Genomic DNA, 13,057 nt, shown 5'->3' with positions numbered 1-13,057 from the left:
TTGAGTATTTCCAATTCAAAACTCTCAGTTTGGAAGTGGACAGTGAATGGATTTTAGCCAATTGAAGCATGTATTCAGACTTATTTGGAAGAGAACAGTAGAATCACAGATATCATTCAACACAACAGTTCCTATGGAAATGTTTATGGAAAAGGCATGCAGCAGGAACTGAACATCTGTGTAGTAGAGAGTTTGTAAGTGATGGTTCATTAATTAACTAGACTGCTCTCTTTTGGATAGAGTATAGGAGGTTGACAGAGTTTTTGGAGGCACCATCCCAGATGCGGGAGAAATATTCCATGCCAAGGCAGATTTTTGATATTTGTGCCAAGCTAGTGGTTGTTTAGATGAAAAGTAATGCCAACAGCAAAAAGAGAAAACACAGTATTTTTGTTGCAGTGGAAGCAATATTTATGATATACTTATGTGATGAGAGATTAGAAGTCAGATGATCTTCCTAGAAATCTGAATGTTATCAAAGATGAGAATGGAGCATCATATTCCTTTTGGTGGGACATAAGACTGAGTTTTAGAAGTTTTGAAGTTTTTTTTGCCCCATTAAAAAATTACCTGGAAATCTGCATTGAAAAAATTGGTGATGGATATTTTGAAGTTAAAGCTGTTTATACAAGGCACAATTTCTCATACTGGAAGATGGAATGTAGTGTTCTGTCATGAATAAAACTAAGAATAGGTACAAGATGGAAAAGAGTAAGAGAAAGAACTGAACCTTAGGGAACACCATTAGTTGAGAAATTAGAAGACAGCCATCTACTATCCCCTGCAGTGAGTAGTTAGAGAGAAAATTGTGTATGCCAAATTGCAAAAACCGAAGACAGTCCATAAAAGATGGAAGCTTGCTTTGAAAATCTTTATGCCAAATGGGATCAAAGGAGCCTTAGAAATGTAAAGAGAAATTGCTTTTATTGAACAAATTTTCCTTTTTAGACAAATTCTGGAAATTTAGACAAGTTTTTCAGAATTTTTTCAAAGAGGAGCAACTTAAGCCGAAGTATCACCAGTTGTTTGATGGAATTCATATTGGTCAAACAGAAGGTTTTTAATTAGTATTGTCAGTAGATGCATTTCCATCAACCACAAACTCTTGGTTGATAGATTTCTCCATTACTTTGGAAAGAATAGAAGTAAGTGCAGTGGTATGATAATTGGAAGAGTGGGATTAAACTCCTTTGTTATCAAAGATGAGAATGGAAGCATCAAATCCTTTTTTTTTTTTTTTTTTTTGTGAGAAGTAACACAAGACTGAATTAGAAGTTTTGAAATCAGTTTTTTTGTCGCATTGAAAAATTAATATGACTAGGATAGGAACTGGCTGGATATGAAGCTCTCATGCAGAAGGAAAAAGACCAGTGGAATAAGTGAGTGTAAAAAAATGCAACAAAAAAGAGGAGTTAGTTCTGGAGTACAAGTTTTGAGAACAAGGCTGTCAGGACCTAGAGCTTTTTTGATATTAAGATTGTTTTGCAATTTTCTAATATTCCTTTGTCAGAAGACCATGGGAGGCATTGAGTGTAGTGCGTTTGGCATTGTAGGAAGTGATTTACCTTGATCATCAATACAAGGTTTAAAAGAGTAGGCTGCTAATAAGTCAGCTTTATCTTTAGCTGAGATGCAACAGAACCATCAAGTTGTAACAGAGAGGGAAATATACTGTAAAGTGGAAGTAGGCCTGGCCAATAGCTTTGGCCAGAACTATAAGAATAATTTTGCTGTTTGGTTACTATATGGTGCATGCTGTCATAAGCAGACTTTTATTTGATTTTGTCATTTAGTAATAACTAAAGCATTTTGAATAAATTGAATCTTTTTGAAAGTTAGTATCATCTCACAATACACCAATGTACTATAACTATTATGAAATTATGAGGTTGCAGGAGTCATGCAAAATTTTTTTTAACAAAATGGAAAAGTCTTCCATTTATAGAATTAAGTTAATAATAATACAGGGTGTGGTACAGCTTATGGACACAGTTTTAGAATGCACACTGCTAAGTGCAGTGTAATGGTATGTGAAGGTCAGATATTAAAAGGCAGGTACTTGGAGTTTGGTTCCCCATAATTCATACCAGTCTATGATGGAACATTAGCCATGTGGCTGTGTATTGCTTTTATTTATTTATGAAGATGGATTCTATAACAGAAACTCAATGAACGTTTTATTGTCAGTTTGAAATCCATAATATTCCTTCTTTTCATTCCATATTAACTTGGAATGAAAAGAAGGAATATTAGAAGGGTTATTAAATGGTAAATGATGGGCCCTGTTCAAGACACACTCATCATGTTTTCAATAATAAATTAAGTGGAGTAAATTGTTTATTTTCAGAACCAGAATATTATTAAAATTATAATATGTAATCATTATAATTCTTCTATTTTTCTATCTGAATTTAGACAGAACTTTGTGAAAATTTAACTTTTGTCAACATATGGCCTTGTCTGCACCCCCTCCACCACCATTCGTAATATTGCGTAATGTGACTCAGAGATATCCTTGGCAAATTTAGCATGCCACAGTAAGAATGCCAAAACAGAATTCTACAACCTTTTGCAGAATGTTGTTTTATATTATGTGATGGTGTATGATCACTGCTTAGAAAGGTTTTCTCACTATATCCTTCACATTTAAAATTTTTCACTTTATTCAATTCATTCTGTATAGATGATGAAATCTTGTAAAGTTCATGAATTATGACCCCAAAGAAAATTTAAGGGTTTTATTGGTTTTTCATATGTAGTGAGTAGTTTCTTTCTTCATTTAGTATTTTTTTTTTCCCATTATTAAAAAGAGAACTTTCTGTAAAATAAATCAATAAATTCACACTATTTGAGTAGAAGCATTGTGTTTTTATTTTGCTATTCATTTATTTTATTATATAAGAGGGATGAATTTTGGTTTGGAACATTATTATAAAACTATTTTTCTTGTTAAGTAAAGAAAATCACACTTAATATTTATTTATAAACATTTAACATTATTACATAAATCTTTTGAAAATTAAAGTATACTTGCTTATCTTTTAGTTAATGACCTTAGCCAATGAAAAGCAATCACTTTTATCTCTCTGGGAAGAAAGGCGGATTCTTTATGAGCAGTGCATGGACCTGCAATTGTTTTACAGAGATACTGAACAAGCAGACACTTGGATGGCTAAACAAGAGGTAATTGCATGTCAATATATTAATTATTATTTTTTTTTTGAATGAATTTATTTTATATAGTACATTATGCTGCAAGCAAAGAGAGTGAAAAAAACAAACAAACACCCAACCTCATTTTCTCTCAAGTATATCTTAATCTATTTGTGAAGTGCATTTAATATTAACTGAATTTTTCCATTTGATGTGATTAATAGAAATGAAAAAGTGAATAACTAATTAATAACTTTTTTATTAATTGTTAATAATATATAGAAAGTAATTCTTTAATTTTATTTTGTTCACTGCACTCACCTCACAATATAATATTTACTCAACTTTCTGTTCTACTTGTGTTCTTCTGGATTTTAATAAAAAATGCAACAGATCTCCTGGACCTTCTGTAATTTAATAAATTAAACAAATAGCAACATGCACTTCACAACATGATATGCAGCAACAATTTTTTAATGTATTTTCTTATTTCTTTCTTGATTTTAATAAATTGAAACAAAACACATATTTTATAGATCTTCTGTGATTAATAGAATAAACAAAAACAGGCAAATCCAGTACAAGGTGCAGAAGCCTTTTTTTGTACTGAAAATTGTTTCTAATGAATATCATTAAAAATTATTTAAAAAGAACAAGTAATTGTTCAAGGAAGTTCTGCTACACCTTTCCAACATACAGAAGCAGTAATTTTTTGCTTTATTTTACTTGTTATTTATCTTTATTTTATCTATTTTAAAATCAATAAATAAAATGTACAAAAAATATTTGTGCAGAGTGCAACACATCTCATTCATTCAATGCATTCAACATGTTTTGAAAGCATATTTTGTTGCTAAGAAATACAGTACCATATAAAATATTAAAAACCACACATTCAAAAGTACAGTATATAGTAGATGTACTGTATTGTTAATTTTCACATAAATGTAAATTTTTGTTTTTAATGTTTAATTTAAATTTAGTGCATTAATACAAAAATTCTACTTCTTGCATTTGGAAAAAATGCAGGTTGAATAAGATTACTGATTCTAATGCTTTTTTTTCTGAAGAATGAAATGCTAATGGTAGTCCATTATGAAAGAAAAAACGGTTGCAACCCATTGTATCAGGGCCATGTTAATGGTGGAAGCTGGAAGGGGCTACATAAAGGGCACAGCTCTCAGGGATGGCCAAGTGAATGCAGACCATGTTTATTGGGGGACAGCAAAATAAATACTGACTTTCAATGTTTTAGCAGTGATAGTGTTTGCTTCTTTGCATACAGGTGCTTAAATGCCTTTGACATGATTCTGCACTGCATTGTGCCATTTTTCCAGTATGAGTGAATGACGTGGAATCGATGATAGTTTAAATAAATTCAAGGAAGAACTGGACAAACTTTTGGAGTGAATGGATGGGTGAAATGGGAAGGGTTTTTTTTTTTTTTTTTTGGCTGATGCTGTATAAGTTTGCTTTTTTTTTTCATTATATGCCTCTATTAATGCTAATGATTCCAAATTTATGATTTGATCACAACAAATCTGGGATCATAAGGAAATTATGAATTTCCTATGTTTTCTTCAGATTTAGAATGTTTTATTTATTAATTTAAGGGGGAAGCAGTAGGTTTGAACATGATCATTCAAGAGTGTGAAAAATGTAGAGAGCATGATACTGAATTATCTCATTGAGTAGCACAGTGGTTAAGATCTCTGTCCTTCCATATTGGGTGCCTCCGTAGCCAGGTGGGCAAGAGCAGCAGAGCGTAGCACATGCTTCTTGATTAGACCGGGGTTTGAGCCCATGACCACTAAATATGGAGGATGCAGAAAGGTCAGGGAATGACCACCGCATATCCCCGGAGCAATATGGCCTTAGTTGCTAATGCTCCTAAAAACCAAATAACAACAACAACCTTCCATATCATGTGAAAAAAAGGCCCAGATTTAGTCCCATCAAAATGAGAGGAATTTTTGTGTGCTCTTTTCAATCAATGGCTAGACTAGTCACTCTTGGGTGAAAATTGAATTTCTTGTTTTTATGAAACCCCAAACATGAGCAGTATTAGAACCTATAATACTTAGTACCAGTGCTCTTTTTTTGGGACAGTACAGTGTACCGGCACCTTTATTAACAGTGACATGTGACATTTGGATGCAATGCACTTCAAAATTTGTAACGTTCCGTAAATTTTTTTTACATGTTTTTCACATGTCAAATATTAACAATAGACAGTAAAAAATGCAAATTTAACTAAATTTGCATTTTTTACTGTTTATTGGTAATATTTTCTATATAAAATTGTATAACCATCTTTATAATTCTAAATTACTCAGTTGGTTTAATTTTTTTGAATTAAATCATGTATCTCTATTTAATTATTTTGAATTCCCCTTGGAAGTTACATTTAGAATAGTTTCCGTGGGGTGAAGAAAATTTTCATATAGCGAACAGATTAGGAGAGAATTAATTCGATACGCCCTGTTCATATTTCTGGCCTTCAGGCAATTTAGGCAATTAGTGCTGCTGCACAAATTAAGAGAGCTAAAGGGATTAGCATTCTATAACTTAGTGATATCTGGTAAAACCTATCCAACCATCTGTCCCACATATGGAGAAGTAGCGCTGGTCAAGAGTGAGCAGATCAAGGCGTATTCCCAATGGGCTCTGGCCCACCTTCTACTGTAGTGGTGTCCAACCTTTTCCCATACAGGGACCATATTCAAAAAAATTATATTCAAAGTTAGATTTCTTTAGTGTGTTACATTTTCCATTTCTTGTTGCATGTAAAAGTAAAATTGAAAATATTCAAAAATTTTATTAAGTACAATACACAATTACATTTACTGAACAAAAGATTTAATTAGAAACTGTTTTTGATAATAATAACAAAATTTAAAATGCTGTTTTAGTTCACTTTCCTCATGGGCCGTAGGTTGGACACTGCTGTGAATCAACTCTAAGTGCCCCGTTCGAGAATTATAAAAGTGATTTTCTTTTACCGCAACTAATAATCATCTGTTGTTTCGTGGAAGTGCGTTATCCACATTTTTCCATAAATTTTCCCTATCTCTGTTTACATCGTCACAGTACCTGAATATCCGAATGATACCAATATTTTGGACAGTTTCAAAAAAAGAAAAGAAAAGAAAAAAATCAAATTTAAGAACTAGTGACAATACCGATGATGAGAGAAGGACAACGAGGACAATGAAGGTATTAATCCTTCTAAACAGGAATTGTTGGCATTTGGTGAAAATGAAGTTAGAAAATTGTCAATTACAGTTAAATGCAATTCATGAATACCTAATTGATAAGCAGGTTTCGGAAGAATTGAAGCATTTGATGAACGCTCTGAGTACCATACCAATTTCACCAAGTGAATATTGTTAATGACAAAAACAGAGTCTTCACTACTGTTTCTTAAAACTGTAGGCCCACCATTGATCTGCTTCGATCCAGCAAAATATGTCGATTCATGGCTGCTTTGGAAACGTCATTCAGCAACCGACGCACAAAGGGAAGGAAAAGAAGTTGGCATAGGGTGTCAGATAAGAACTTAATAAAAATTTGGAATATTCTACAAAAACTATTATGAAATTATTTTTACTTATTTTACTCACATTTTACTTATTTTTTTTATATACTGGAATAATAAATTTATGCTTAATAAACTGTGTTAATATACTTAATTTGTTGTTCTTATTCTAAAAACATTACTACTAAAGTAACAATATCAGGAGAAAAAAAAAATTTTAGAGAACTGTTCATATCCATTTAATTTTCAATTTTTCTTGATAGCAAAGAAAGAGTACCAGCACCTATTTTTTTACAAAAAAAGCACTGCTTAGTACTGTTTGTGGGTTGAAGGTTGAGAAGATGAAAGAAGTTATTTGTTGGCATTGAACATCTGTACATTGTAATTTTCAGGAAATACATATGAAGGAAGGCTGTTCCAGAGAACAGAAGTTGAATGAATAAATGAGGAAGAAGAAAAGTTGGTTCTTGAGTTTGAAGTTGGTCAATAAAAGAATGTTGACTGGTTGCTGTACGTGTTTGGACTGCTTTCAAAGGAGTGGAAATTATAGAAGCCAATTCAGAAGAACAGTGGCCCTGAAGTATGTATAGAAAAGGCAAGGAGTAGAAACAGAACGTCTATGGTGCAGAGTGGAAAGACTGTGTTAGAGATGAGTTATTAATTAACCTAACTGCCCTCTTTTGAATGAGATCTAGAAGCCTGAGAGAGGTTTTGGAGGCACCACCCCAAATGTTGGTGCAATATTCCATGGTAGAGTGGATTTGCGATTTGTACAGAGTAAACAACGGTTTGGAAGAAAAGTAATGATGAGAGGGAAAGAGAAAACCAAGTTTTTTAGATGCAGAGGAAGCAATATTTGTAATGTGTTTATGCCAAGAGAGATTAGAAGTTAGGGTAATTCCTGATAGAGATATATGATCTTGCCTAGAAATTGGAGTGTCATTGAAAATAAACATAGGAGCAGAAGAATTATTTTTGTGAGATATAAGAGAGGACTGAATTTTAAAAGGATTGATATCAACTAAGTTATCTTTGCCCACTGCAGAATTAGCTGGAGATCAGCATTTAAGGAATTGGTAGTGGATATTCGAGAAGTTAAAGCTGTTTGTGCAGGGCAAGGTTTTCTCAAACTGGAAGGTGGAATGTAATGTGCTATCATCAGTAAAACTATGGATAGGATTTCCAATCAATACAAGAATGTATTAGTATTAGTAACGGCCGTATGGTGCAAGAAAGCCTATGGCTTATGCTGCACCAGCCAAAAAAAAAAAAAAAAAAAAAATCCGAACAAAACAATGATAAAAACAAAAAATAAATAAATAACTAAATAATAATAAAATAAAAAATAAATAAAAAAAATAATAATAAAATAAAAAATAAATAAAAAGGAAATGAATCCTATCATCCTATGCGCTTCCCTACCCGAAAGTACTATCCAGATGACCTTTGAATTTCCTCAAACTGTCGGCCTCTACCACCCATGAAGGCAACTTATTCCAATAATTTATAACTCGCTGGCTAAAATAAAACTTCCTGCAGTCCAATCTAAACATTTCCCCCCGTAACTTGAATTTATGTCCCCTAGTTCTAGCATCATTTATAATCTTGAAAATTTCGTCCTCATTCATTTTACTGATGCCTCTCAGAGCCTTAAACACCTCAATCAAATCTCCTCTAAGGTGTCTAGTTTCCAAACTCTGCAACCCACATATTCGAAGTCTTTCTTCATAAGGACGCCCTTTTGCTGATCTCACCAGGCGAGTTACCCTTCGTTGCACCCTTTCAAGAAGCTCGATGTCTTTCTTTAGGTGCGGTCTCCATACTTGAACACAGTATTCCAAGTGTGGTCTAACATAAGCCTTATATAATGGGATTATCACATCCCTATCTCTACTTGCAAAAGTTCGATAGATCATCGATAGGACACCATGGGCCTTCCTTGCAACCTGTTTACAATGATCAGAGAATTTCATGTCTGACCGTATCGTAACACCCAAGTCCCTTTCCTCCAGTACTGGGTTTAGTTGAACTCCACCAAGTGAATACGTTATTTTGGGATTACTGTTTCCCAGGTGTAATACCTTACACTTTGTTGGATTAAAGCACAGCTGCCATTTTTCTGACCATTCCTGAAGTCTATCTAGGTCTCTCTGAAGAAGCTCAGCTTGACAGTGATCATTAACTACTCTACCAATTTTAACGTCATCTGCAAATTTAGACATCACGCCCTCTATCCCTTCATCAATGTCGTTTATGAAAATTAAAAACAACAGTGGCCCTAATACTGATCCTTGGGGAACCCCACTTCTTACATCAACCCAATCTGAGGAATAGCCATTTATCACAACCCTCTGCCTCCTGCCCTGAAGCCATCCTTCTATCCATCTAAGGATTTTCCCAGTGATTCCAACCTGTTCCAGCTTATAAAGCAACCGCTCATGTGGGACTGAGTCAAAAGCTTTGCTGAAATCTAAATAAACAATGTCGAAATTATTCCCTAAATCCAGCTCGAGAGTGACCCTTTCGAAATAGCGAACCAGATTTGTTAAACATGATTTTCCCTTTACAAAACCATGCTGAGTATCCTTGAGAATTTCAAGTCGATCCAAATGATCCTGAATTCCACCCTTGATCATTGCCTCCATGATTTTCCCTACTACTGAAGTCAGACTGACAGGTCGATAATTTCCCACTTCACTTTTAGAGCCACCCTTATGTATGGGAGATACATTTGCACTTTTCCAATCCAAGGGAATCTCCCCAGAGTCTAGTGATGCTCGCATAATTAGCCTCAATGGTTCAATGCACTCGCTTGCCGCCTCTCTTAAGATTATAGGGTATATTCCATCAACTCCAGGAGCCTTACTGGTCTGTAGGCTCGAAAGTTTTTTCATTAAATAATCTTGCGAAATTTCAATATCATTAATTACATATTTTTTAACTTCGCTCCCACAATTTCCCATTGCCACAAAAGGCTTTTCATTTGTAAATATCGATGCAAAATAACTGTTGAGTTCATCTGCAACGGCAGCTGGTGTATTTATTACTATCCCCTTTCCCTTACGTAAAGGTCCGATCTGGTTTGTCCTGCTCTTCTTGACATTTATATATGTGAAGAATTCTTTATCCCCCCTCTTTGCTCTGTTTGCTAGTGATTTCTCATAAACTGCCTTTGCCTGTCGAACCTTTTCTGTGGCTCTATTACACATCACCTTGTAGCTGTTATAGGCTTCAGTACTTTTTATTGCTCTGTAACTTTTCCATGCCACCTTTTTCTGCTCAAGTAATGTGGCAACTTCACTATTCATCCAACTTGGAACCCTTCTCGTGGAGTATTTTTTTAATGGTATATACGCATTCAAGGCATCTGTGATTAATGTTTTAAAAGCGTACCACAGTTCAATTGTATTCATTCTCTGCGCGATATCTACCCAGTTAATAGAGGCCATGTAGTACCTTAAGGCATCGTAATTTCCTTTTCTGAAATTAAAACCCATTCCTTTGCCTTTTACTTCTGCTACCTCTCTCGTCATCATCCACCGTAGAACTCCATGATCACTTCCTGCTACTGGTTCCTCTACTGTCAGCCCTGTTATGTCCTCTGATTCATGTGTGATGATGAGGTCTAGGATATTCTTTTCTCTAGTACTTTCCCTGACATGTTGATACAAATAACAGTCATCTAGTTGATTTAAAAATTTTGTTCCCCATGTCGAGTTTCCTTCCCATTTACTCCAATCAATTAGAGGCAAATTGAAATCACCCATAATAAGGCATTGACGCTTACTTGCCCATTCCATTTGCATGTAGAGGCTTTTGTCATAATCTTCACAATCACCTGGTCTGTAGATTACTCCTACTCGCATTATACCTTTGTTTCCAACTATCTCACACCATACAGACTCTATACTAGCATGTGAAATGTCTGAATCCGGGAAAGCTATCGTCGCACTCAGGCTGCTTCGGATAAGAAGCATTACCCCACCACCCCTTTTATCTACTCTGTCCTTCCTAAATACATTATACAAGCCGTACTGAAACTCATCATCCCCAATTTCCGGGTGGCACCACGTCTCTGTAAGCCCTATTATGTCCGCGTTACTTGTTTTAACCAGCAGTTCGAATTCGCTCATTTTATTGACGACACTTCTAACGTTACTGTATAAACAATTAAGATTTACTGATCTTGTATATTTAATAACCCTAACACAGCCCTTGAAATTTTTTAGGCTCTCTTCCCTGATATTAGCTACCCGCTCACGTGAAAGGTTTTTGGCCCCAGAACATCTAGATAATACGTCCAGTTGGGGTAACAGATAAGAACTCTTAAGGTATGTGCAAGAGTTACATTGACCAATATTATCAGATAAACGCGTGTCAGTATTACCCACATCCCCCTAACTAGCAGTTTCCCTGAGCCTTTAAGGTATCCTCAATAATACTGGCAAAAACCTTTGCACCACCTTTGTTTAAGTGTATCCCGTCTCTACAAAACAAATTCCTTCTACCTACAAGTGTGGGCCATGCTGATAGAAATTTACCCCCTAAAGCCTTGCAGATTCCTTCAAGTCTTGAGTTAATCCACAAGGCTCTTAACATATAATCCCTCCTATCGTGTCTGGGCAGAATTGCAGACACATAGACATTATGGCCTAGCTCGCGACATTTCCTCAGCATGGTCCTATATTTTTCCAACAAATCGTCAGATCGTGTACGTTTAATATCATTTGTCCCCACATGACTAATAATATTTTCTTTACCCCCTTTAAAATCTGACAGTCTGTTGGTGACATCATCAATAGTTGCTCCCGGCAGACATACCCTGGTTCTGCTCCACCTATCTTTATTACAAAAAATATTCCCCGTTTCCCTGACAATGGAGTCTCCTAATAAAACAATGTCCTTCTTAACCAGAGTAGTTTGCACTTGGTTTTTCTGTTTTGAGGTTCGAATCGGGTGTGCATCACTTGGTAGATTGCTGGAGTTTTGAGTCCCTGACGAGCTCCCAGATGCATTATTTTCGAGGGCAAGCACTCGTTTTTTCAGGGACTCAAATTGTTCCATCAGTGCACCAAATTGTAATTTAAGATCGGTGCACTCCTTACATCGATCACAAAGAAAGGAATCCCCAGTTGAGGTAGGATTAGTCACCAGGTTGACCTTGGAAAACATTCCACAGGTTCCACAACGGATTAAATCATGACTCACCCGTAAATCGCCATCTGCTATTTCCGTGTGAGTCACAATACCCTGTGACGTGTTTAAGGCAGATCTCGTAACTACCATTATGAAATGAAATAAATATCAATAAAAGTAACTTTAAAAAATTATATCTATAATATTATTAGAATCAAACAGTTACAGGAAAACCTATAACAAAATAATCCAACAATATCTAAATAAATCAAATATTTAAAAGCACTATCCAAAAGTAAACCACTTAACTGAGGAGCCCTGTCTAAGCGCGTCCGCTCACCTCGAATGCCAACGTACGAATGTCATTAATATACAAGAGGAAAAGAGTGGGAGAAAGAACTTAACCTTGGAAAATACCCATATTAGTTGAGGAGTTAGAAGACAGAGGGTAATCTACCATCACTTGCAATAAGTGGTCAGAGAGAAAACTTGATACCCAATTACAAAAAACAGTGGGCAAACTGTAAGATGGAAGCTTATTTAGAAGACCTTTATGCCAAACATGATCAAAAGCCTTTGAGTTGTGGAAGCCTTTGAGTTTCACCAAACTTTTCCATTGAATTTGTCCATAGATGGGTAACATAAGCCTCAATAACACCAGTGGATCAACACTGCCTGAATCCATACCAGTGATCATTGATCAGATGAAAGTTTTCTAGATAGCTGGTAATTAAATGATTTCTCCATTACTTTAGAAAGAGTAGAACTAATTGCAATGGGACAATAATTGAATGGGAGGGATTTGTCACCCTTTTTAGGAACTGGCTGAATATGAGCAAATTTCCAAGCAGAAGGAAAAACACCTTTGGAATAAGAAAGTGAAAAAAAGTGAAACAGAATAGGAGTAAGGTCAGGAGCACAAGTTTTGAGAACAAGTGGAGAAATACCAACAGGACCTGCAGCTTTCTTAGCATCAAGGTTCATGAAAATCCTTCTGAAATTCTTTTGACAAGATTGCAGAGGCATTGAATGGAGTGTACAGGAAATGGTGGGAGGTGGTTTGCCAATATCAGCAAGTACATGAGTTGGAATCAAAATAGGATGTTAGCAGGTCAGCTTTAACTTTGCTGAAGTGGCAATTAGAACCATTTGGTTTTAACAGAGGTGAGAACAGAGATGGGCAAAATTCGTGACCAATAGCTTTGGCAAGAGACCAGAATGCGCGGACAA

General features: G+C 35.2%; 1 protein-coding gene across 1 annotated transcript in view; it reads left to right on the top strand.

Annotated features, from left to right (window-relative positions):
- Positions 1 to 13,057, top strand: part of LOC150089433 (spectrin alpha chain-like) — a 579,218-nt gene that overhangs the window by 127,147 nt on the left and 439,014 nt on the right. Inside the window, 1 exon segment of the mRNA XM_090389473.1 lies at positions 3,046 to 3,183. Within this exon segment, the coding sequence (XP_090245599.1) occupies positions 3,046 to 3,183 (138 nt within the window).

Source organism: Mastigoproctus giganteus, chromosome 2, assembly GCF_048544385.1.
Source record: "Mastigoproctus giganteus isolate SK-2022 chromosome 2, ASM4854438v1, whole genome shotgun sequence".
Taxonomy (NCBI): Eukaryota; Metazoa; Arthropoda; class Arachnida; order Uropygi; family Thelyphonidae; genus Mastigoproctus; species Mastigoproctus giganteus.
The sequence above is the reverse complement of the archived record's forward strand: the minus strand, read 5'-3'. Positions and strand labels throughout refer to the sequence as shown.